The 23,846-nt window shown below is 44.5% G+C and overlaps 1 protein-coding gene across 2 annotated transcripts; it reads right to left on the bottom strand.

Annotated features, from left to right (window-relative positions):
* Positions 1-1,056: 1,056 nt before the first annotated feature.
* On the bottom strand, positions 1,057-23,707 carry LOC103079106 (eukaryotic translation initiation factor 3 subunit C). Of its 2 annotated transcripts, none has more exons than XM_007452794.1 (20): positions 23,440-23,707; positions 21,977-22,042; positions 21,677-21,866; positions 21,160-21,285; positions 20,917-20,971; positions 20,678-20,787; positions 20,151-20,278; positions 11,885-12,044; positions 11,645-11,748; positions 11,046-11,187; positions 10,731-10,856; positions 10,505-10,598; positions 9,137-9,327; positions 8,673-8,897; positions 3,443-3,806; positions 1,903-2,062; positions 1,746-1,811; positions 1,569-1,656; positions 1,308-1,470; positions 1,057-1,209 (listed from the first exon to the last, which is right to left on the bottom strand). In XM_007452794.1, exons 1-20 carry the CDS (start codon positions 23,538-23,540, stop codon positions 1,127-1,129), a joined length of 2,742 nt encoding a protein of 913 aa, XP_007452856.1. In that variant the 5' UTR covers positions 23,541-23,707; the 3' UTR covers positions 1,057-1,126. The 2 variants fall into 2 exon arrangements, with proteins under 2 accessions (XP_007452856.1, XP_007452857.1); XM_007452795.1 differs by having other exon boundaries at positions 1,127-1,209; positions 21,160-21,255; positions 23,440-23,540.
* Between the last annotated feature and the right edge of the window lie 139 nt (positions 23,708-23,846).

Here is a 23,846-nt window from a genome sequence, read left to right as displayed (position 1 = left end):
GTTTCACGCGGGCTTTCTCTAGTTGTGGTGCACGGGCTTCTCATTGCGGTGGCTTCTCTTGTTGCAGACGGAGCACGGGCTCTAGAACGCAGGCTCAGTAGTTGTGGCGCACGGGCCTAGCCGCTCCACGGCATATGGTATCCTTCTGGACCAGGGCTCGAACCTGTGTCCCCTGCATTGGCAGGCGGATTCCCAACCACTGTGCCACCAGGGAAGCCCCACCTTGGCTTTACATGCTTTTTACTCTGGTAGGCTCTCTGCCTCCAACTCTAAACTCCACAGTACTGCTCCATTACCCTTCTTAAAAATGGATCCATTCTATTTCGTTTCCACAACTCCAAAGCACTTAGCCTTCATGCGATGGCCCCCGGATGAAGCCTCTAGTTGATCTTCTGCACATACTCCACAAACACTTTATACCAACCACACTATTCTTTTGCTCCTCTCATCCTGTTTAAGTGCTCTTTTTCCTTTGCCTACATCAATGCTTTTCAAATGTGGTGAAGGGCCATTAAAAAAATTTCCAGCCTATTGTGGGTAAATACTTTTGAAAACACTATCACACAAATTAGAAAACCGGTCACATGCTTAGATATCACAGCAATAGCAAAGCTTCTCAGTGCTTACTCTTAATTACGGTGCCTGTTTTGTCATGGACAGGCTAACTGTGCATCCACACTGGTCTGACGACTACACTTCACACAGGTCTAGACTAACTCTCCCTTTTCCCTGCCTGGTGAACCACCACCCATCCACTCGCAACGTCCATCACCACTGCCTCCATTATGCTTTCCCTGACATTTATGCCCCATAATCACATCCTATTCAATATACCCACCACCTTTTAAAAAAATGCCTGCTGTAACTTATCACATATTACTACAATTTTCCGGTCAAATGTCAAAGAGCAGCAAGCTCTTTGAAGTCAGGGATATGTGCAAGTCATCCCTGCATCCTGAGCCTTGTGCCTGTCATGGGATAGAAGCTTAGAAATATAATTAGGAAATAAATGTGTCCAACACACCTCTGGCAACACACAGACAGGCAGAACTGCAGCAACTCTAAATAGACCTTTAATGACTGGGGTGTTGAATGGTTTAGGGCGCTGGGGACTGAAGTCAAGCAATCAGTAGGCCGTCTGAGACTGCTGCTGGCGGTAGCCACCCCGGCGCATGTAGCCCTCATTTTTGCGGTAGCCATCCTTCTGGTCTGCAGGAGAGAGATGGGGAAGGGAGGGGGTGAATGCCAAGGGAGAGGCAGTAAGGGGGCCAGGACCCTGGGAGCGCAGAGGGGATGGAAGCACTCACCTCGGAAGTAGCCACCATAGGTACCCTGCTTGTGGTCAAACACCCGCTCATTGTTTTCCACCAGGCTGCCCAGCTTCTCAGCCAGCTGCAGTGCCAAGTTCTGCTGGGCAGTGGGCTCAGTGCGGTGCATCACCACTGTCTGTGTCGGCTGGTCCAGGGAGGCCTGACAGAAGTGAGACGGAGGAAGGGACAGATCAGTCTCCTGTACTCCAATCTCTCCATGACTCCACCTGCCCATGTGCCCATGTTGATGGCCCTTACCATCAACTCCTCGTTAATGATCATCTTGCTGATGATGGAGTGCACAGTGGGCAGGTCCAGTTCAAACATGTCCGACAGTGTCTCCATGCTGGGGACAAAGAAGGCCAAGAGCAGGGAGCAATTAGGACCCTCGACCACAAAGCTGGGGCTCCTGTGCCTCCTCAGGGCCCATCCTACCTGATGGAGTCATAGACACTGCTGTAGGTGAAGAGGTAGGTCCGCAGTGACTCTTCCTGGATCTTCCTGTGGGGAGAAGGGAGAAAAGGGGGAGATCTTCAGTGAAGGAGACCAAGTCTTTTCTTCCCCACCCACTAGGGTCTTGTTCTCTGCTCACCTAACCAGCATGGTTCGGACTTTGTCAGCCTCCGGAAAAAGGTCCCACACTTTGCCATTCATCTTCTCGTTGATGATAAAACTGTGGCAGGTCTTCCAGTCACCCATCTTCATGGCCTTGGAGGCAGCGACCACGTGTTCCCTCATTGACTCGGGGGGACCTGAAAGGCTGGGAATGAGGAAGGGCCTAGGGAAACTTGGGATGAGGGCTCCTTCCCCCACAAGCACTATTTAAGGAGGAACCCAGGCTAGGAGAGCAAACAACTGGACTGAGACTCTCCCAGCTCTCCATTAAGTAGCTATGTGACTGTATAAGTCACTTAGTATCAGAATAACTGTATTTACATTTAGACTTAGTTTATGATGTGCCTCAGGGGATTGGTCAGTTCCTTGAAAATGCTGACATATTGCTGTGTGTACCCTTATGCACATTTTCCTAGGAAAGGGTCCACAGTTTTTATCAGATTCTTACAAGGTTCACTGACCTAAAAAAAATGTCTAACATCCACTGCAGGGAGTAGTAGAGAGGCGGGGAATGTGAACCAAGAAGCCCTAAGAGATGCTGGACATACAGATTTTCACTGGCAATTTTCCAATTAAATCAAAACGAAGTAAAGCATCACTACATAGCCCAAACATAATTTGCCTGAAGTGCGCCTGCACTTAATATGACCATACACACAACCAGTAGAGGACAAATCTGTAGAAGGACGTGGCCGTGGACAGTAAGCTTGGCTCAGTTGCCAAGTCCTTCCATGCACCAGTCCTACAGGAAGGGCGCAATTCAAATTCCTTTCCCAGTGAAATCACAACTCACTGAACCTCTGGATTGAATGATCAGATCTCTAAAAGTGCTCAAAGAAGCCAATGTTAGATTCTTGAATGCCAAGGGTCCAGTCAGTTAGCTAAAAAATAATATGGATGAAAGGGAAAAAGAGAAAAAGGTCAGAGAGACACATACCAGCTGTGTTAACCCTGGGTAAAGTCACTTAACTTTTGTGCCTCAGTTTCTTAATCAGGAAAAAGGGGGTCATAATAGTATCTTCATAGGGTTACGAATAATGAAGAATAAATGAATTATTATTATTTATAAAACACTTCGTGCCAGGCAGAAAAAAGTACTACGTAAGTTTATACTAAATTAAAAATATCGTTGGAATCAGGTCATGGAGACTTTTAACTTAGTGACTGAGGCAGCTGGACTTTATTCTACAGGCAATGAAGAACTCCTGAAGGTGCTGGGGGTGTATAACATCATACACTTGGTAGAAAGATACTACTGACAAATACAGACTGAAGGGGAAAATGATAGGAAGCAGGGGGCTTAATTTGTAAGCTAAGACAACGTGTCCTATGGTAAGAGACCATGGAGACTACTGAGTAAAAATGATGCTTTTAGGCCATACATGGAGATGCCATTAAGTCAAATGAAATCATCTTGTGGGAAAGTTTACTCCCTTTATCTTCTTTTAATCCTTTGATTACAAGTAATCAAGGAACAAACGAGCAAAATCTGCTGCACTACAGAGCCCCACACTCACCCAGCAAGGGCTGTCGCTCGCCCACCCGCAGCTGGTGATGGAACTGCTTGCTGATCATTCGTCGGCGGGCGTCACTCTCATGGGCGGCCATGTAGGGGATCTCCAAGAGCATGGCGGACACCAGGTAAACACACTCCAGCAGCTCCAGATTTATGTGCAGGTGGAAGGGCACCTGCCGGCGCCGCTCCACCTTCTCCTGCTCCTGGTTGCGCTCTTGCAGGCTGCGCAGCAGCAGGCCCTGGCCCAGAAGCTCCTTGGCCCGGCCACTTGACTGGATGTCCAGCAGGGCATTGTGAGCATCCTTGGTCAGGCCTTGGCGGAAGGCACAGATGCCCAGCTGCACCATGGTGCGGTTGTATAGGATCTAAGAGCAAAGGGCAATGAACTCAGAGGTGATAGCCACAAGGCAAGTCTTTCACAGGGTTAGGACAGAGAGTAAAATAGACCAGTTCCTCCCCTTCCATGGAGCTTACACTCTAGGGACAGGGGTGTGGAGGACAAAATAAGCATAATATGCAGGTGGTGACCCAAGCTAAGGAGAAAAATAAAGCAGACGAGGGAGTTAAGAAGGGAGTCTGAGTGGTGGCAGTAGTGGTGGGAACTCGCAATTTTATGTAGGATAACTAGGGAAGGCCTCATTTTGAAGGGGATGTTTAAAAATAAAGACCTGGGCTTCCCTGGTGGCGCAGTGGTTAAGAATCCACCTGCCAATGCAGGGGACATGGGTTCGATCCCTGGTCCGGGGAGATCCCCCATGCCGTGGGGCAACTAAGCCCACGCGCCGCAACTACTGAAGCCTGTGCGCCCTAGAGCCCGTGCTCCGTAACAAAGAGAAGCCACTGCAATGAGAAGCCTGTGCACCGCAATGAAGAGCAGCCCCCACTCGCCGCAACTAGAGAAAGCCCGCGCGCAGCAATGAAGACCCAATGCAGCCAAAAATAAATTAATTAAAAAAGTAAAAGGAATAAACATTAAAAAAAAGAAAAAGAAAAAGAAAGAACAACCTGAAGGGATATAAGGGCAGAAGCAGACAGAGAGGCCGGGAACATGATGGTGGCTTAGACCAGAGGGTGGCAGCGGAAGTGATAATAAGTGGTCAGATAGGGATTTTCAACACAAATGGGTGGGGAATCAAATGTGAGAGAAAAACAAGAATCAAAGATGAATTCAAGGCTTCTGGGCCTAAGCAACTGAAAAGATGGACTTGTCAATAATTAAGATAGGGAAGACTGTAGGTAGTACGGATTTTCGTGGGGGGGGAAAGACCAAGTCTTTACTGACAACAAAAATATAGAGGTCAATACCGGTCATGAACTTAGATACAAAGAGCCTTAAAAAAATACCAGCAAGCAAAATCCAGCAATATATAAAAGAGATAATATACCATGACCAAGTAGGATATATCACAGGAATGAAAGTCTGATATAAAAATCTAAAATCATGGTTATTCACCATATAAACAGAATAATGGAGAAATAACTGTGCATTATTTCAATAGATGCAGAAAAAGATTTTGACAAAATTCAACACCTATTAAGGACAAAAATTCCCAGCCAACTAGGATCAGAAGAGAACTCCATCAATCTGAGAAAGTCTATCTACAAAAATACTATCTATAAAAATAGATAACATTCTTTTTTTTTTTTTTTTTTTTCCCTTGTGTTATGCGGGCCTCTCACTGTTGTGGCCTCTCGCATTTGCGGAGCACAGGCTCCGGACGCGCAGGCTCAGTGGCCATGGCTCACGGGCCCAGCCGCTCCGCGGCATGTGGGATCTTCCCGAAACGGGGCACGAACCCGCGTCTCCTGCATCGGCAGGCGGACTCTCAAGCACTGCGCCACCAGGGAAGCCCGATAACATTCTTATTAATGGTGAAATGTTCACTGCTTCCCTGCTGATACTGGGAAGGAGGCAAGATGTCTGCTCTCACTTCTATTCAGCACTAAGTATTAGAGATTTGAGTCATTACAATATGGCAAAAAAGAAACAAAAAAGAAAGAAAAGTTTCAGAGACCCAATACAGCTGTCCCTCAGTATCCATAGGGGATTGGTTCCTGGACCCTCCATGGATACCAAGATCTGCAGATGCTCAAGTCTCTTACATGAAATGGAATAGTATTTGAATATAACTTACGGTACGTCTTCCCATGTAATTTAAATCATCTGTAGATTACTTGTAACACCTAATACAACGTAAGTGCTATATAGTTACCAAACAAGGAAAATTTTGGGTTTTGGGGGGAACTTTCTGGAATCCCTTCCCCCTCCCCCCAAATATCTTCAATCTGCACTTGGTTGAATCCGCAAATACACAGGACAGAAGGCCAGACTAAAACTGAATTTAGCAAAATGGCAGGATCCAAGGCCAATGTAAGAAAATTAATTTTATTTTTAGATACTGGTAGTTAACAATTTAAAAATGAAATTAACAGGAGTTCCCTGGTGGTCTAGTGGCTAGGATTCAGTGCTTTCTCTGCCGTGGCCCAGGTTCAATCCTTGGTTGAGGAATTGAGATTCCGTAAGCCATGTGGACAAAATAAAAAATTAAATTAAATTTAATTTAATTTAAAAATTGCATTTACGATAGCATCAAAAATCGTATAATTCTCAGGAATAATTTTTTGAAAGATGTATATTACCTCTGCAGAGAGAAACTGAAGAAATTAAACAAAGAATAACACGTAAGATCAACAGGTTCAAAGTTGTTAAGGTGTCAGTTCTCCCAAAATTGATTTTCAGATTCAATATAATCCTAGCAGGCATTTTTGCACAAATTGACAAGCTGATTTTGAAATTTATGTGGAAATACAAATGTCACAGAACATTCCAACTATTTTTAAAAAACAACAAAGTTGGAGGAGTCATACTACCTGACTTCAAGACTTACTCTAGGGACTTCCCTTGTGGCGCAGTGGTTAAGAATCCGCCTGCCAATGCAAGAGACAGGGGTTCGAGCCCTGGTCCGGGAAGATCCCACATGCCGTGGAGCAACTAAGCCCATACGCTACAACTACTGAGCCTGCGCTCTAGAGCCTGCAAGCCACAACTACTGAGCCCGAGTACCCCAAGTGCTGAAGCCTGTGTGCCTAGAGCCCACGCTCTGCAACAAGAGAAGCCACTGCAATGAGAAACCCATGCACCGCAACGAAGAGCAGCCCCTGCTCGCCTCAACTAGAGAAAGCCTGGGCGAAGCAACGAAGACCCAATGCAGCCTTAAATAAATAAATAAATAAATTGGAAAAAAAAGACTTAACTGTAAAGGCACAGCTATCGAGACAGTGTGGAATTGGCATAAGGAAGGACAAAAAGATGAATGAATCGAATAGAATAGAGAGCCCAGAAATACATTTATAGGGTCATGTGGTTGGTTTTTCACGTGGTTTTCCACAAAGGCACCAAAGCAATATAATGGGGAAAGAACGTCTCTGACCCTGACCATATGCAGAAAACATAGACCTAAATGTGAAAGCTAAAACCACAAGAACTTCCAAAAACTAAAAATAAAAAAAGAATATCTTTATGAATTGCAAGTAGGAAAAAGTTTCTTTAGATAGGACCCAGAAAATAACCAAAAGAGATAAAACTGATATATTAGAATATATATCAAAACACATGGTTAAGAAAATGAATAGGCAAACCACAACACACACTGGAAAAAAATATTTGGAAAACATTTATCTGACAAAGGACTGGTATCCAGGATATATAAAGATTTCCTACAACTCAGTAATAAAAAGATGAATAATCCAATCTTTAAAAAAAGGGGTGGGGGCAGAAGTTGACCAGACATCTCACAAAAGAAGATATATAAAGGGCCAATAAACATTTAAAAAGTAGTCAATTTCAATAGTTATCAGGAAAATACAAACTAACACCACACTGAGATACCATTAGACAACAACCGTGATGGCCAAAATTAAGAAGACCAACACCACTAAATATTGACAAAGTAGAAATGAAAAATGGTACAAACATTTCTGAGTTTCTTTCTTTCTTTTTCTTTTTTTTAAATAAATTTATTTATTTATTTACTTTTGGCTGCCTTGGGTTTTCACTGATGCGCGCGAGCTTTCTCTAGTTGCAGCGAGCTGGGGCTACTCTTTGTTGAGCAGAGTACTAGTACTGAGCGGGGATTCAGTAGCTGTGGCTTGCAGGCTCTAGAGCACAGGCTCAGTAGTTGTGGGCTTAGTTGCTCTGCGGCATGTGGGATCTTCCCAGACCAGGGCTCGAACCCGTGTCCCCTGCATTGGCAGGCAGATTCAAAAAACTTGTTTTTTTTTTTTTTTTTTTTTTTTTTTTTTTTTTTTTTGGTACACGGGCCTCTCACTGTTGTGGCGTCTCCCGTTGCACAGCACAGGCTCTGGACGCGTACGCTCAGTGGCTATAGCTCACGGGCCCAGCCACTCCGCGGCATGCGGGATCTTCCTGGACTGGGGCACGAACCCATGTCCCCTGCATTGGCAGGCGGACTCTCAACCACTGCGCCACCAGGGAAGCCCGGGAAGTCCCATTTTTGAGCTTCTTATAAAACTGGACATACACCTACACTATGATGCAGCAATTCCACTCTTAAGTATTTACCCAAGAGAAACCATACATCCACACAAACTTATACATAAATCACAAGAGCTTCATTTATAATACCCCAAACTCGTTGATCAGGTATCAAGAGAAAAATCAAGAACCTGTGATAAATTCACACAATGGAATAAAAAATAGGTGTGCTATTCAAAAAGCACCACCAGACAGGCTCACCACATGTTTTACACATAAATACCTCACAATTGTTCTAAACACACATTTATAGGATCTATACCTAGACACAACTGTAATACTCCTACAGGAAAATGTCCTCACAATGCTGCCACACACAAAATTTTATGTTTCACACATCACACTGTATTTGGGTCCTTGTCCTTCTCAGGTTAACTGCTTAAATGCCTTTTCATCTTTTTAAGTAAACTGATCTCCTAATGTTTGTTCCAAACCAGGAACAGGAGTTATAATAAATGTTAGTTGAACCCAAATCCTATCCCAGAGAACTCTATGTTAACATGTAGGAGAATCAAAGAATGCTAGCACTCGGGAAGGACCAAGTGTCTCCCTGTATCTGCATTAGCCCGACAGGTGGCTAATCTGCCTGAGCCACTTTGCCTGAACAGAGTGGACAGGGGGCCTGGCCTGGTCTTCCCTTTGCCACCAGGGCCACAGCGCCTCCTTCCCATCCTACCTGTACTGGCGGGTCCGCGTGCTGAATGTTGTCTTGTAGGTGGCTCATGAGCATGAGGTCACGGGCCTGGTACCAGCGGGAGTGCAGAGCATGATGGTAGATATGGCAGAGGATGGCGCATGTGCGGATTCGGTCTGTGCGGTCCTTGGCATAGATGTACTTGCACAGTCTCTCCATTAGCACAGCTGAGTCCTCGCCCTCATTTTCAGCCTGGTCTTGCTCTGACTGGAGGGGTTAGGGGTGGGGGGAGAGAGTGTTGGAGGAGGAAATACGTCAAGGACAATGGTTGTAAATGGCTCAGCCTTCAGCAACCAAAGACGAGACGCCATCCAGCCTCTTCCTAGTCCCTCTGCTCCACCACAGACAGTCCCCAGGGAATAGAAGATCTGCCATGAAGTCCTGACAGACATGCAGAACCAATGGACACACCCCTCTCCCCTCTGACATGGTGGCCAAGCACTGACCTTTGAGGAGCCCTCAGGGGGGGTAAGCTGCCGCTGATGGGCCTTGTAATCAAACTTGTAGTAGGTGTGGAGGATGCGCCTCAAGTAGATGCGACAGATCTCGTCAGTGGTGCCCTTCTCCTCCAGGTAGCGCTGCACACGCTCAATGATGGTGCACACCTGTGCCTCGTCCTTCAGGTGCTCCACGTACTCTGGCAGGGAGAGCACCCACCCTCAGCTTAGCCAGGCACCCAGGCTTTCCCAATCATATGTCCCTCATCAATCCAATTACCTCTGCATGTGTTTTCTGTACCCATCAGAAAAGTCTACCCACTGTGCTCTAAAAATACCATCCTCGGGCTTCCCTGGTGGCGCAGTGGTTGAGAATCTGCCTGCCAATGCAGACGGCACAGGTTCGAGCCCTGGTCTGGGAGGATCCCACATGCCATGGAGCAACTGGGCCCGTGAGCCACAATTACTGAGCCTGCGCGTCTGGAGCCTGTGCTCCGCAACGACAGAGGCCGCGATGGTGAGAGGCCTGCGCACCGCGATGAAGAGTGACCCCCACTTGCCACAACTGGAGAAGGCCCATGCACAGAAATGAAGACCCAACACAGCCATAAATAAATAAATAAATAAATACATTGTGTATTAAAAAAAAAAAATAAAAAAATAAAAAAAATAAATAAAAATACCATCCTCTCCTGGGCCGTGTCAAGCTCACTCTCCATTGCTGTCAGGCACTCTCTTCTGCTAATTCCTCCCGATTAACCCCTCCTCCTCCTCCTCATTCGGCCCTCACCTCACATGTGCCCTACCTACAGACGCTTCTTCAACCATTACCTAAAGCAGCCACCACTCCAGACATCCTGTCACATGTCCCGATCTCAATTTCTAGTTCACACTTTACATTACCTACAACTGACTCGTTCATTATTTTGTAGAACTGCCTTGCTTCAGCACCGAAATGTAAGCTCCATGAGCATGAAGGCCCCAAGCTGTCTTGTTCATCAATATACCTTTGACTTGGTGGACACATGTGGACACTCACATTTTACTGTGTAAATGTCCTGCATTTCACCATTCTAATGCTTAAGGCGTACAAGCTAAACAAGCCAAGTGGACAGAGATCATTATACCCCAACAGTTCTCAAAGTAGCAGACAGCACCATCACTTAGGAACATGTTAGAAATGCAAAATGTGAGGCCTCACCCAGACCTATTGAATCAGAAGCTACAGGAGTGGGGTCCAGTATCTTAAAGAGGCCCTGTGGTACAAATGCTGGGGTGGGGAAGGGCTGGCTTTCTGAACATTCTCACTTAGTATAATCCTTCACTTTAATCCCTGCGCTTTTCCTCTCACTGATGCCCATGCTTGCTCGGGCTCACCTTGGGAGTGAGGATCAGTGTTTTGCATTATCTTGGTAAATTCTTCATCCATTCGTTCCACCAGAGTTAGGATACAGCCACGGATACGCAGCGGCTGAAGAGAAGGCAAAGGAGGAAATAAATTAGCCCAGATTCCAGTCCTGGACTTCAACCCTTTTGTCTCCAACAAGCCTTCCCAAAGCAGACAACACACACTTCCAAATAGCCTGCCAAATCCCCTCTTTACCTGGTCAGCATTATGCAGGTTCTCACTCTCTTCCAGAATGTTCTCTCCAACAAAGATGTTGGGGTTTGCAAACAGGATGTCCATCAGCTCATTGATGCAGTCCAGACACTTCTGCCACATCTCAGGCTGCCAAGAGATCAGACAGCAGTCAGAGGTGTGAAGGTGGAACAATGAGATGCCTCCCAAGAGCCTTACACCAGGAATCCATGGGCCTTCAACCACCAAGACTACTCCAACAGTCCTTGAGTCTTGAGTCACTAGCCACCTTCCCATGACTCACCAGGTCCGCCGTGGGGTGCTCGTTATTGTTCTCACCTTCATGTATGTGGCCAGGTTGGGGTTGTAGTCATAAAGAGAGGCGATGATATTGAACTTGATCTTGACGATGACACCCTCTCCCAGGTTGTTTTCAGAAGCAATCTGAACCAGCAGCTGTAGCAGCTCAATCTGGGCTGCACTGGAAGGGTATAGAATTGGGTGAGGCACAGGAAACAAATAGAAAAGTCTTATCCTGTCATACAGTACACCCTCTTCAGATAAGAAAGGCAGCCTCATTCTCAATACCCACCCCTAGCCTCACCACCTGTATACTTGCTTGTCTCTCATAAATTCCAAACAGAAACAGCAATAATGCTAACAATCTAACATCCTCTTTAGTCACTGAATAACTAAAGAAGAGTATTATTCCCATTTTACAGATGGGAAAACAGCCCCCAAAGGTTAAGTGACTGATCTAAAGTCAAACAGAATGTAAACAGCAGAAAATAGACTGGTGTAGTCCATCATTCCTTCTACTATTGCCACACAAAGATCTTCCCAAAATAGCACTATTTCCCCACCAACCTCCACCCCGTGTCTTAAGAGAAAATGAGCTTTCACCCTGTAATGACATAGTCCAGGCCCACGAATCTTACCGATCAGTTCCCTTCTTGCCTCGTGCCTGTAGGATCTCATTCAGTTTCTTGATGACAACAGCGTGGGTGATCTCAGTTCCCTTGGCAAACATTTTTGGCTTCTCCTAGGTAACACACAAGTTATGTGCAGGCTGACAGAAACCTGTTCTTGCCTTAATTGTTCTCCCGAATCCGACCAGGAGGGTACATGTATGCTCTCCCAAACTGTTTCCCAATTCCTTTTCGTTCTAAAATCCTCACCTTAACCAGGGGCACTCCACCCCGGACCCTTTCCCACTCCCCGCCTTCATTGTCTTCCTCCTCCTCATCCAGGCGCTTGGATTTCCTATCGTGCTTCTTCTTGGCTTTGTCCTCCCGTTTCTTCTCAGCTGCCTTCTTGTCCTCCTCTGTGGTGGGGGCCCTGCCAAGAGACACAGAAGAAGATGAAGGATCAGCTCCCTCTCCACCTTGAGGCTTCTTCCCCCCACAAAATTCCTCTTTTTCTATTCCTGGGTCCAAGTTACACTCTACAAGAATGACCTGTGGATAACTGTAACCATAACCAAAGCAAGGACCACTAAGCATTTGAATCTGCCAGACCACTTACCAAGGTCTGTTACCATATTACACTAAGCAACTCATATGAAGGAAAGAGTATGGCCTAGTTTAATAAGACAGAGGTGCTAACCAGGCCGCTACAGACACAGAAATCAGCCTGTCATGTTGCTCCACAACTAAACTCTAAGGTTTTCCAAAGAATCCATAAGCAACACAGTTATCCTTTGGTACTAGTTGCTCTGTCCAGACTAATCTTTTTTTTTAAAAATAAATAAATCTATTTATTTATTTACTTAGTTAGTTAGGGCTGCGTTGGGTCTTTGTTGTGCACGGGTCCTCTCTAGCTGCGGCTAGTGGGGGCTACTCTTTGTTGCAGTGCACCATCTTCTCACTGCGGTGGCTTCTCTTGTTGCGGAGCACGGGCTCCAGGCGTTGTGGCTCCAGGCTCTAGAGCGCAGGCTCAGTAGTTGTGCACAAGCTTAGTTGCTCCACGGCATGTGGGATCCTCCTGGACCAGGGCTTGAACCCGTGTCCCTGCACTGGCAGGGAGATTCTTAACCACTGTACCACTAGGGAAGTCCCCAGACTAATCTTTTTATCACCAACTGATTTATCAGTTTAAAATCAGTGCTTAGGAAAAAAAAAGAGCAAAAAAATTTTTGCGGTTCCCAGACTGGCTGCTTTTCCCTGCCTTTCTTTCCCCTCTTATGACAATTATTAATATAAATTCTGAATTTAAAAAAAAACTGTTCAATACAACAAAATGTCCCCAACAAAAAAGAAAAAGATCACTGGCTACCTCAAAGTGGACTTAAGCTATTTGATGTCTGAAATCATTTCCGGACTTTAATATTTATATAATGAAATATAAACCAAATGACAGGGACAAATTATTTCAAACTTTATAAAGATACTGAGGAAAAAGTCTCTCCAGAAACACTTGAACAAACATTCAAGTTATCTATAATTAAAACATCATTTAAATGTTTATAAATAAATTTCATTTTAACTGCTTAAAAGGTTTGAATATGCTTTAGTAAGTTTATAAATTTGCCAGTTGGATTAAAACTTGCCCTTGCCAAAAGATTTATGCCATAATTTTTTGGGGGGGGGCCATGCCACATGTCTTGTGGGATACTTGTGGGATCTCAGTTCTCCAACCAGGGACGGAACCCGGGCGATGGCAGTGACAGCGCCGAATCCCAACCACTAGACCACCAGGGAACTCCCTATGTCATAACTCAATAGAAGCTTAATGGTTTTTCCTCCTGTACTAATGCAATACTCTGTAATGATAAAAACTCATTTCATAGGTAAAATCCTTTGCAAATACATTAAGTATGTTCATTAAGCCGAAACTGCTTGGTCTGCATCATCCATCCCCAAAGCTCTGAGATCACAGGACTTCATGCTATTTAAAAATCAATGCTGTCTAAACTTCAAAAGAACTTAATTATCCTTGGCCTAAAGTTTTACTCGAAGCCCTCAGGATATTGTGATTCACACCTCAAAAACACAAACTCTCACCCTATGAAATTCTAACTGAAAGACCTAAAACTTGACTTGATCTCTCCCCTATGACAGATTATACCTTGGTATATTCACATCTTGTTAGAATCGATCAGAAAACCGACATTTATGCTCTCAGCTAGAGGGACACCACCAAATACACCTCCACCTAAATACACAGCTAAGAAGCTAAAGACATTAAGAGACACCAATAGAAGTTAGTCCTAAAACTACACTGAAAAGGACCATTCCACACCCTCTTAACCGCAACTATGATCTAGAGCCCCTAGAAATACACTCTTCCTTAGGATCCTAACAACTTGGAGATCCAGTCCCACCAGAGATCTATCCTGAGGTTCACTTTAAAAAAGGCCTCCAGAAGCAGGTAGCTCTTAGAAGCAGATAGCATCTCGGAGAGATTCCACAGGGCAACCATATCAGATGTAGACAACGTCCTCCAAAACCCTTCAGATTAGGATTCATAAATGAGACAAGAAACGTATTCTGTGTATTCCTCCTCTTTTAACTTCTTTTGTATCAGTTCATCATTATCCAAGTTTCACAGTAAAAATCTTGGTTGCTCACTATTGGAAGAGGTCATTGACAGGATATGACCATGGGTTGATCCAAGAGCTGGACCCAGGGTATTGGAGGCTCCTTACTCCCTCCTCTGTCCTTGGAATATACGTTCTGCTCACGGTTCCCACCTTAGGAGCCTTGAGAGGCTTAGGATGCAGGCTTGAGAGCAATGTGTTGAGACCATCTGATCTGAATATGTGACTGAACTCTATTATAGCCTCTACCTAAACCCTTAAGATTCTGGAAGACAGGTGCAGAGATCTACTCATCTTGAGGCCGCCAAAGATAAACCCTGTATTTAAGTTCCCTTGCTTATTACACCTGCCACCTACCAATCTGGAGTGGTCTGCCTCTTTCTTCGGTCTCTCCTTGTCCTCTGTGCATGGGGATAGTTTCAGATTTTACCAGGAAGCTCCCCCATGGTTGCAAACCAATATCCACATTTGATTAAGACTCCAACATGGTAACTTATGAGAAGGAGGCCAAGATACTAGATTTCATCAGTTTGTACTTAAGAATTCCTACCCCAACTACAAATTCAGAAACACGAATATGTGATCTGTAATTTACCTCTAGTGTGGTCCAAAATAACAAATAATTTAAACATTTTAGCCCCAAACTAACAAATTCCTTAGCTAAGAATTAACCTTAAATAGGGAATTCCCTGACAGTCCAGTGGTTAGGACTCTAAGCTTTCACTGCCGAGGGCACGGGTTTAATCCCTGATGAGGGAACTAAGATTCTATAAGCCACGTGGCTCAGCTAAAAATTAAAAAAAGAATTAACCCTAAATAAAACTGATCTCAAATACTGGTCAGTCAAGGCTAATAAATAAAGATGTGCAATAAATAACATCTTATTGAACCTGGATAAATACTTTGGAAAAAACAAATCAATTAAGAAAAAAGCCACTTGGTTAAAAGTTCACTAAAGTGATTCTTAAAGACATTCTCCTAGATAGGCTTAGCCTGATTAGAAAATTAAATAAAGGTCCTAAATGTTTCTTACTGTATCTGTGACTATATTTTCTGCCCAAACCCACTATCCAATATCCAGGTGCTTAAATGTTGCTAGACAACCTTATTATCCCGCATCAAAGAAATTGAAGCTCTTGAGATTAAATGTGTTCCGTTACGGGCTTGTTTTGACCAAAAGATGAAAGCTGAGAAATTCTGACGAGAGGAAGGGTATAGACTGGTTTAATATGGAGATGCTGAAAAAGGATGCTGGCAGACATTATAGGGATAGCCTGTCATGTTTCTAGATAATCCATTAACAACCGAAACTAACCTTGGCTAGCTTAGATAGTTAATGAGTTTACACACACACAAATGTGCAAACAAAATTAAACGCTCCCACCACTGTCTGTGGTTTTTCCCTCTCTCTTTATTCCTCTTTCTCTTATCAAATTCTTTTTTGTCTTGGTTGGAAATCAATCTTAAAAGTTGGTCTACCTTGTTATACAAGTAAAATAGTGTCTCTGAATTATTCTTTGACACTACAAAGCCACAAACTCCTCATGTCAATAAGGGCCTTGAGGATCCCATGGTTAGCCCAACCTCTGACACTTGACATTTTAACTAAATCTAATTTTAGATTTTTTTTTTGGGGGGGGGGGGATCAGGTGGGTTAGGTATACAAAGTAAAATTTCACAGGTTAAAAAAATATATCGAGTAATCTCTATAGTAAAAATAATAAAGATAGGATTAATCTTAAAATACTTATTCTGAAAGCCAAATCTCTCCTAACCAAATTATACACTGTATGAATCCATTTATATAAAACTCTAAAAACTGCTAACTTATCTAGTGATAGAAAGCAAATCAGCAGCTGACCACAGAAAGGGCAAAGAGAAGTGGGGCAGGAGAGAAGGTTTACAAAGGGGCATGAAGCAATTTTTAGGAGTGATGGATTTTATTTACTCTGATTGTAGTGATGGTTTCATGAGTATAAACATGTAACAACTTATCAAATTGCTAACTTTAAATATGTGTGGTGGGCTTCCCTGGTGGCGCACTGGTTAAGAACCCACCTACCAATGCAAAGGATATGGGTTTGAGCCCTCGTCCGGGAAGATCCCATGTGCCGCAGAGCAACTGAGCCCGTGGGCCACAACTACTGAGCCTGCATTCTAGAGCCCGCGAGCCACAACTACTGAAGCCCATATGCCTAGAGGCCATGCTCCGAAACAAGAGACGCCAACATGGAAGACTGGAATTGACAATATATACAGCAATATGTGTAAAATAGATAACTAATAAGAACCTGCTGTATAAAAAAAAATTAATTAAATTAAAAAAAAAAGAGGAGCCACCACGAGAGCCCACGCACTGCAACGAACAGCCCCCACTTGCTGCTACTAGAGACAGCCCACGCACAGCAACGAAGACCCAACCCCAAAATAAATAAATTTATGTTAAAAAAAGGAAATTAAAAATAGGAAGAGGATAAATAGAAAGCACATTAATAAGAGAGCAAGAACAAGACAAAATACATTTACAATCACAATAAATGTAAATTAACCTGCATAGATTAAAAAGCAGAGATCAAGTTTTGGAGACAGTGGTGGTGGTTGCACAACCGAGTGAATGCACTCAATGACACTGAATTGGACACTTAAAAAATGATTAACAGTAAATTTTATGAGTGGCACAATTGAAAACAGAAAAAAACCAGCAATGATCATAAGATGAAAAAGAAAAAAAACCGAGCTGGGTTTATAAGTGACATCTCTAAACATAAACCATGGTAAAGTACAAAATAAAAGGACAGGAGAAGATATACAGTTGACCCATGATCGACGTGGGATATGACATGGGGATGGGGTGGCAATCCCCCGTCAAAAATCCGCATGTGACTCTACAGTTGGTCCTCTGCATCTGAAGATTCAACCAACCATGGACCGTGTGGTACTACAGCATGCATTTATTGAAAAACGTCTGCGTATAAGTGGACCTGTGCAGTTCAAACCAATGCTGTTCCAGGGTCAACTGTATGTGTGTTCTCAAAGATGCCCTATTATCAAGCAGAGGAAGCCCCCTTCTATTCCTACTTCGTTGAGTGCTTTTTTTTTTTTTGCGGTACGCGGGCCTCTCACTGCTGTGGCCTCTCCCACTGTGGAGCACAGGCTCCGGACATGCAGGCTCAGCGGCCATGGCTCACGGGCCCAGCCACTTCGCGGCATGTGGGATCCTCCCTGACCGGGGCACGAACCCGTGTCCCCTGCATCGGCAGGCGGACTCTCAACCACTGCGCCACCAGGGAAGCCCTGCTGGACTGGTTTTTGCTGAGGATTTTTGAATCTAAATTCATAAAAGATATTGGTCTGTTGTTTTCTTTTCTCATGATGTCCTAAGTTTAACCTTAGTCCCCACTTGTTCCCTCAGATAGGAGCCTTTGTGCAATGCACATGTGCAGTGCACACTACACACACTGGTTCAAATAATGGAGACTTCAATGCACAATTATTGAAAAGACAAAAACAGAAGATATAAAAGGTATGAACCAATAATAAGGTTGATAGTTCTATAGGATGTCAGTGGGCTTAAAATATGAGTTTCACAGTAAAGCAAATTTAAGAAATAGCTAATGAAACAAAGTTAAACAGATCTATTTTACTTAACTGATACATGGTTGTAAACTCTCCAAGAAGGGAATATGATACTGTGGCGTAATAAGAAATAATTATGTGGTCTTTGTCCTCAGTTCCTGACACAGAGCTCCTAAATCCCTTGGAATTTCCTGAGCAATAGGAGCATCTTTCATTCTAATGAGGCCTTGACAGGCCTCTAGAAAGCTTTCAGGATGGGGGCTGGTTGCCAGAAAGACCAAAGCATGATTAGACGGGTGGAACTTATAGCTCCACCCTCTGACCGGGGAGAATAAGAGGGACTGGAAATGGAGCCCATCATCAACAGCCTACGATTTAACCAATCATGGCTACGTAATGAAGCCTCCATAAAAATCCTTAAATGATAATTTGGAGAGCTTCCTGGTTGATGAACCACTGAAGTGCTGGGAGGATGGTCAACTCAGAGAGTACACTGAAGCTCCACGCCCCTTCTCCCATACCCTGCCCTATGCATCTCTTCCACTTGGTGGTTCCTGAGTTGTATCCTTTTGTAATACGCTGGTAATAGTAAGTAAAGAGCTTTCCTGAGTTCTGGGGGTCGATCTAGCAAATTATCGAATCTGAGGAGGGGACTGTAGGAACTCTATGAATTTAGAGCCGGTTGGTCAGAAGCACAGGAGCCACACTTGGAACTTACAACTGGCCTCTAAGGTGGTGGCAGTCTCACGGGGTCTATGCTAACTTTGGGTAGTGTCAGAACTGACTTAGTGTTGAACACCCAGTTGGTGTCCAGAGAGTTGGAGAACTAGCTGGTGTGAGAAAAAAACACATGTGGTATCAGAAGTGTTGTGAGTAAAAAGACATCAGATACACAATACTCCCCCTGCATTTGACCAGTGTTCCCTGGAACACACAATGAAAAATGCTTCTCAATAAAATGGCTGTGTCTGACCCCTCTAGTGTGAGGCAACTCACTAACTCCTGAAGCTGCATAACCCCAACTTTTGAAAGCAGGAAAGCAACCCTTAGCGCATCAGTATTTCTGCCAGTTATCACTGAGCTTGATACTCGACTTCTGTAGAATACAAAGGGATAGGTGTCACCTTGACTTCAAAGGAGGAAACTAGGACCTAAGAAGGCTAAGTAACTCACCCAAGTTGACAGACACTAAAGTAGTAAGGGCTGTGACCAGAATCCAAATCAGAATCCTTCCCCATACCATGACGATACTAGTAAAGTTCAGGAAGGCTTGCTGCAGTCTATATGCTATATACTAGGTTCTCAGGAAGAGTGAGAAGAGAAGCTACTGTCACTGAGGGCACACCACATGCCAGTCCCGGGCTAAGGCGTATCACCTCCCTATATTTTTGCAGGTATCCTTGAGACAGGGTCAAGTACCACTCCATTTTACAAAAGATAAAACTGAGGACTGGAAAGGTTAAGGAGCTTATCCAATATCACACAGCTAATCAGCATCAAAGAGAGATAAACACTCAGTCCACATGCAGCAAGTAATGTCATGGTTAAATATTTGGACACTGGAAACTTCAAATCTCATCTGCAGGACACATTAGCTTTATGACCTTAGCCAACTAACATATTTGACTGAGATCCCTCTGTTGGCCTCTACAACCTAAAAGGACTCCATTGGGGGAGGAGCAATATAGGAGTAGGGGATTAAGAGGTACAAACCACTAGGTATAAAATGAGCTACAAGGATATACTGTACAACACCAAGAACTAATCTATAAATGGAGTATAACTTTTAAAAATTATGGATCACTAGGGACTTCCCTGGTGGTCCAGTGGTTAAGAATACACCTTCCGATGCAGGGGACGTGGGTTCAACCCCTGGTCGGGGAACTAAGATCCCACATGCTGTGGGGCAACTAAGCCTGCGCGCTGCAACTACTGACCCCACAGGCCACAACTAGAGAGAAGCCCACGCCTCAATGAAGAGCCTCTGCGCCGCAACAAAAGATCCCGCATGCTGCAGAGAAGATCCCACGTGCCACAACTAAGACCTGACACAGCCAAATAAATAAAATAATATAAAAAATAAGTTAAAAAAATTATGGATCACTATACTGTACACCCCTAATTTACATAATATTATACAACAACTATACTTCAATAAAAAAACTTTTTAATGTAAAAATAAATAAAAATAAAAGACAAATAAAAATTAAATCTGAAATGGGAAAAATAAATAAATAAATAAGAGGACTCCACAGGAGCAACAACTTTCAAGATGATTAAAAGCTTCCTACCCCTCTCACTGTAGCCCAAAGTACCATTACTTTTCTTACTTTTTAAGGAATCTCGACGCCAGCACTGTCTGTTTCCCTTCTTCCTCCTCTGAATCTGAATCAGAAGATGTGGAACCTGTGTCCCAATCTTCATCATCTTCTGAATCTTCTGAGTCCTCATCTTCATCCTCAGAGAAAAAAAAGGTGATCAGAAGAAACAAGATGGGAAGACTGACTTGTGTCTCTGCTCTCCCTGCTGACACACGTTTCAGAGACTCTCCGGAGCAGCAGAAGAGTGGTTGAATCAGGATATTAAGAGCTGGACTGGACCACCAAGACCCAGAAAGAAGTGGTAACTTGCTCCAGGGACACACAGCTCCCCTGGGGCAGAGATGGGCCCAGAATCTATTTCTCCAGATTCCAAGTCACTCAGTGCTCTAATCGAAGAGGAAATCTGCCCCCAGACCAGACTCTGCTAAAGCCCACCCCTCCCAACCCTAAGGCTCTGTGAGTCTTTTCTGCTCCCCAGAGACCCAAGAATGGTCCACAGCAGACAAACCACCCCTCAGTGTAACCCTGGCTCTTACCTCCATCTTTTTGAGGAACTTCCGACTCTCGCCAGAAGGAGCTTCTGATTTCTTCTTTAGGAAAGTTGAAGCACTGACTCCTTCATCATCCTCATCCTCATCTGAAGAGCCTGGTGGGAAAGGGGAGAGAGAAAGAGTTAGAATGGTGAAGAGCTGAATGGCAACCAAGAAAACAAGCCAAGGAAACCCTTAATTTCAGACCTCCTAACCATTTGCAATTAAGGGTTTTCCTCACTCACCTTCTGAATCCTCCTCATTCTTCTCAGCATCTTCATCTGCAGACTGCTCAGGGTTCTTGACAGAAGGAAATGAGAGAATAATTAAGGATGCCTGCCAACTACCCCATCCCACCTCCTCCACCCCACAGAGCTTTCTCATGATTCCCTCTCCAGTCGCACACCTCCCATTTGCAAATACTTTTTTGTCTCAGTCATGGGGTCACTGCCCCCAAAGTTCAGAAAGTCTCCCTCTAGCACCCTCACCTGCTTGTAATTTGTAATATGGGACTCAAAATCTCGGTTGTATTTTCGGATCTTCTGGCGCAGGGTGCTCAGGGCCTTGGCATTATTCTTGTTCATCTTCTTCTTCCCTTCCTTATCTTCCCATAGCTGAAGGAAAGAACAGGGAAGAAAGGGAGAACAGGGATCTGAGATTAAGTAGTATTCCCTAAACTTCAGGCTTCACAACTTTTGGGTCTTACTATCTACAAACATCTATACTACTTAAAAACTATACCTCTTATTGTTTACCAATGCTTTATTTATGTATCAAAAGTACAAAACCACAAATCAGAGGTAATATAAAAATATATACGATTAAAATTCTTAACATAAAAAAGTCCCTCGCCTTATGTTTATAAGAACATATTTCTTATGTTCTGGGAAATACTGAATATCTGGCAAACAACTCAGAGGAGACATGATCCCTGGGTGTGGGTCAGGAGAAAGCTCCAGGTCCACAATCCCCTTCTAGATCCCCCTGCACCCATAGGAATCACACCTCATTAAGATAGTCCTCCAGGTCAGCCAGGATTCGGATATAGAACCGGGGGACACCTTCCTTATCCACAATGCTCTTAGCCTTCCCATATGCTTTTCCTAGGAGCTCAAACTCTTCCAGGCACTTGGTGACATCCCGAATCTTCATGGCATTACGGATGGTCCGGATAAGGTTGGTCAGTTCCTCAAACCTGGTTTGAGAGCCCAATACCCAATACATTGCACATGCCCACCATCACCAACCAGAAAACCCACCACTGCTCCAGAAACTCCCCTTCACCCCGCCTCCCCATGGCCTCACCTCTTATCCTTGGCGCTTCGGACAACTCTCTTGGTATCTTCTTCATCCTCACTCAGCAACAATGGCCTATTCGGAAGGAACAGAGACCATTAACCTCTGTTCCTAGCTCCTGTCTTTCCAAATGATCTCTCTTTTTCTTCTCCGATGGGGCAGGTAGCCCATTCCTACCACACTCATCTTGTTTTATTCTCCCTCTTCACGGCCTCATCATATAGAACTCAATCTTTTAAGCTTACTTCAAGTAAAGCCTTTTATCAAATGTTGTAACATTAAAAAAATGACCGTCTCCAGCCTCTCAAACATAAACAAACGAAAGTACTTATTTACTGTGTCAAAAAATTAATTATGTGAAGACACAAGTCACTAAAAATTACTAAGAAGTTGAGAAAAGAGGTACTTCACCTAGAATGAATGGAAAAGGTGGTACCTGAACTAGGTCCTAGAAAGCAGTATTTCCCAGAGTGTGACAGGCCGAGGGCAAGGAAAGAGTCTCAACGGCTTTGACACCTCCATTACTAGATATTTTTACTTAATAATTAAAAACCAGACCACAGACAGCATTCAGCTGGCAACAATATCTCTTTTCTTTCCATCTTATTAGCTTTTCCAATTATTTCCTATTTTATAGCAAGTAATGTTGATTTTCCACTTGTGGCATAGATATGAAATCATATTCATGTGGGTATACACAGATTCTATTTTTCACTTTTAAAAATGAGTTTTAGGGCTTCCCTGGTGGTGCAGTGGTTGAGAGTCCGCCTGCCGATGCAGGGGACACGGGTTCGTGCCCCGGTCCGGGAAGATCTCACACACCGCGGAGCGGCTGCGCCCGTGAGCCATGGCCACTGAGCCTGCGCGTCCGGAGCCTGTGCTCCACAACGGGAGAGGCCACAACAGTAAGAGGCCTGCATACCGCAAACAAACAAAAAAAAGAGTTTCATGCTGAAACAAGACTTTTAAGTGGTATGTATATATATTCTTAAGTACAGGTATGTGACAAAAATAGTGAAGGTGGCATGTGTATGACAGAAGTTTGAGAAACATTCCAACGTTCCAAAGGGAGAAAAGAATTTTAATTTGCAGAGATGGGAGAAGAGTATTTAAATGGAGATAAACAACAGGAAAATACTAATAGATGTTTAAGAACCTCAGAGCCAGATCAAGGAACTCCCAGGGATCAAGTGAGTATTGCGGGTTTCTTGCTGATGCAACACACCCAGTCAGTGGGAAACCTCTTCTCTGTGACTCTATCTTTTGCCTGGTGGGTGGATTCCCACAATTCACAGCACCCTTAGCGTTACGGTTGTCCCTCCAACACTGCTCCGGTCCCTTTAACTCTCAACATCCTTAGAACCTGCTCTCACCGCCCCCATTTCCATTCCCCTCCCATATACGCGGCCTTCCACAGCCTGCCGAACCCCTCACCCCACCGAGTCGTCCCCATGGCCCAGGCCCTCACTCACTGTTTGCCGTAGTTACCCCCGACAGGTTTGGTGACGAGCTCCTCCCCGGACAGGGACGACTCGGACTCGCTGTCCGAACCGGTGGTAAAAAACCGCGACATGGCGACGGCGCGGAGCGGCTGCGGCGGGCGCGGCCAGACCTACGGTAAAGCCCGAAAGTCACGGGCCACGAGAAGGGGCCCGGGCCGCCACCTCCTGACCCCCATCCTCACAGTCTCCGCACGTATCCCAACCCGGGTCCCCCTCCTCGAAGCAAAAGGCCAAAGAAGTACTCACCAGCTGACCTCCGGAATCACACCGCTCAGCCGAAACAGCGGAAATGCGGCGAGAAGGCGGGACTTTTGCGTCACTTCCGGGAGAATCACACGGCTTAGCCGAAGCAGCGGAAACGCGGCAAGGAGAAGGCG

The sequence above is a fragment of the Lipotes vexillifer genome, unplaced genomic scaffold (genome assembly GCF_000442215.2).
Source record: "Lipotes vexillifer unplaced genomic scaffold, Lipotes_vexillifer_v1.1 scaffold426, whole genome shotgun sequence".
NCBI classification, from domain to species: Eukaryota; Metazoa; Chordata; class Mammalia; order Artiodactyla; family Lipotidae; genus Lipotes; species Lipotes vexillifer.
This window is presented reverse-complemented; position numbering and strand designations above follow the sequence as displayed.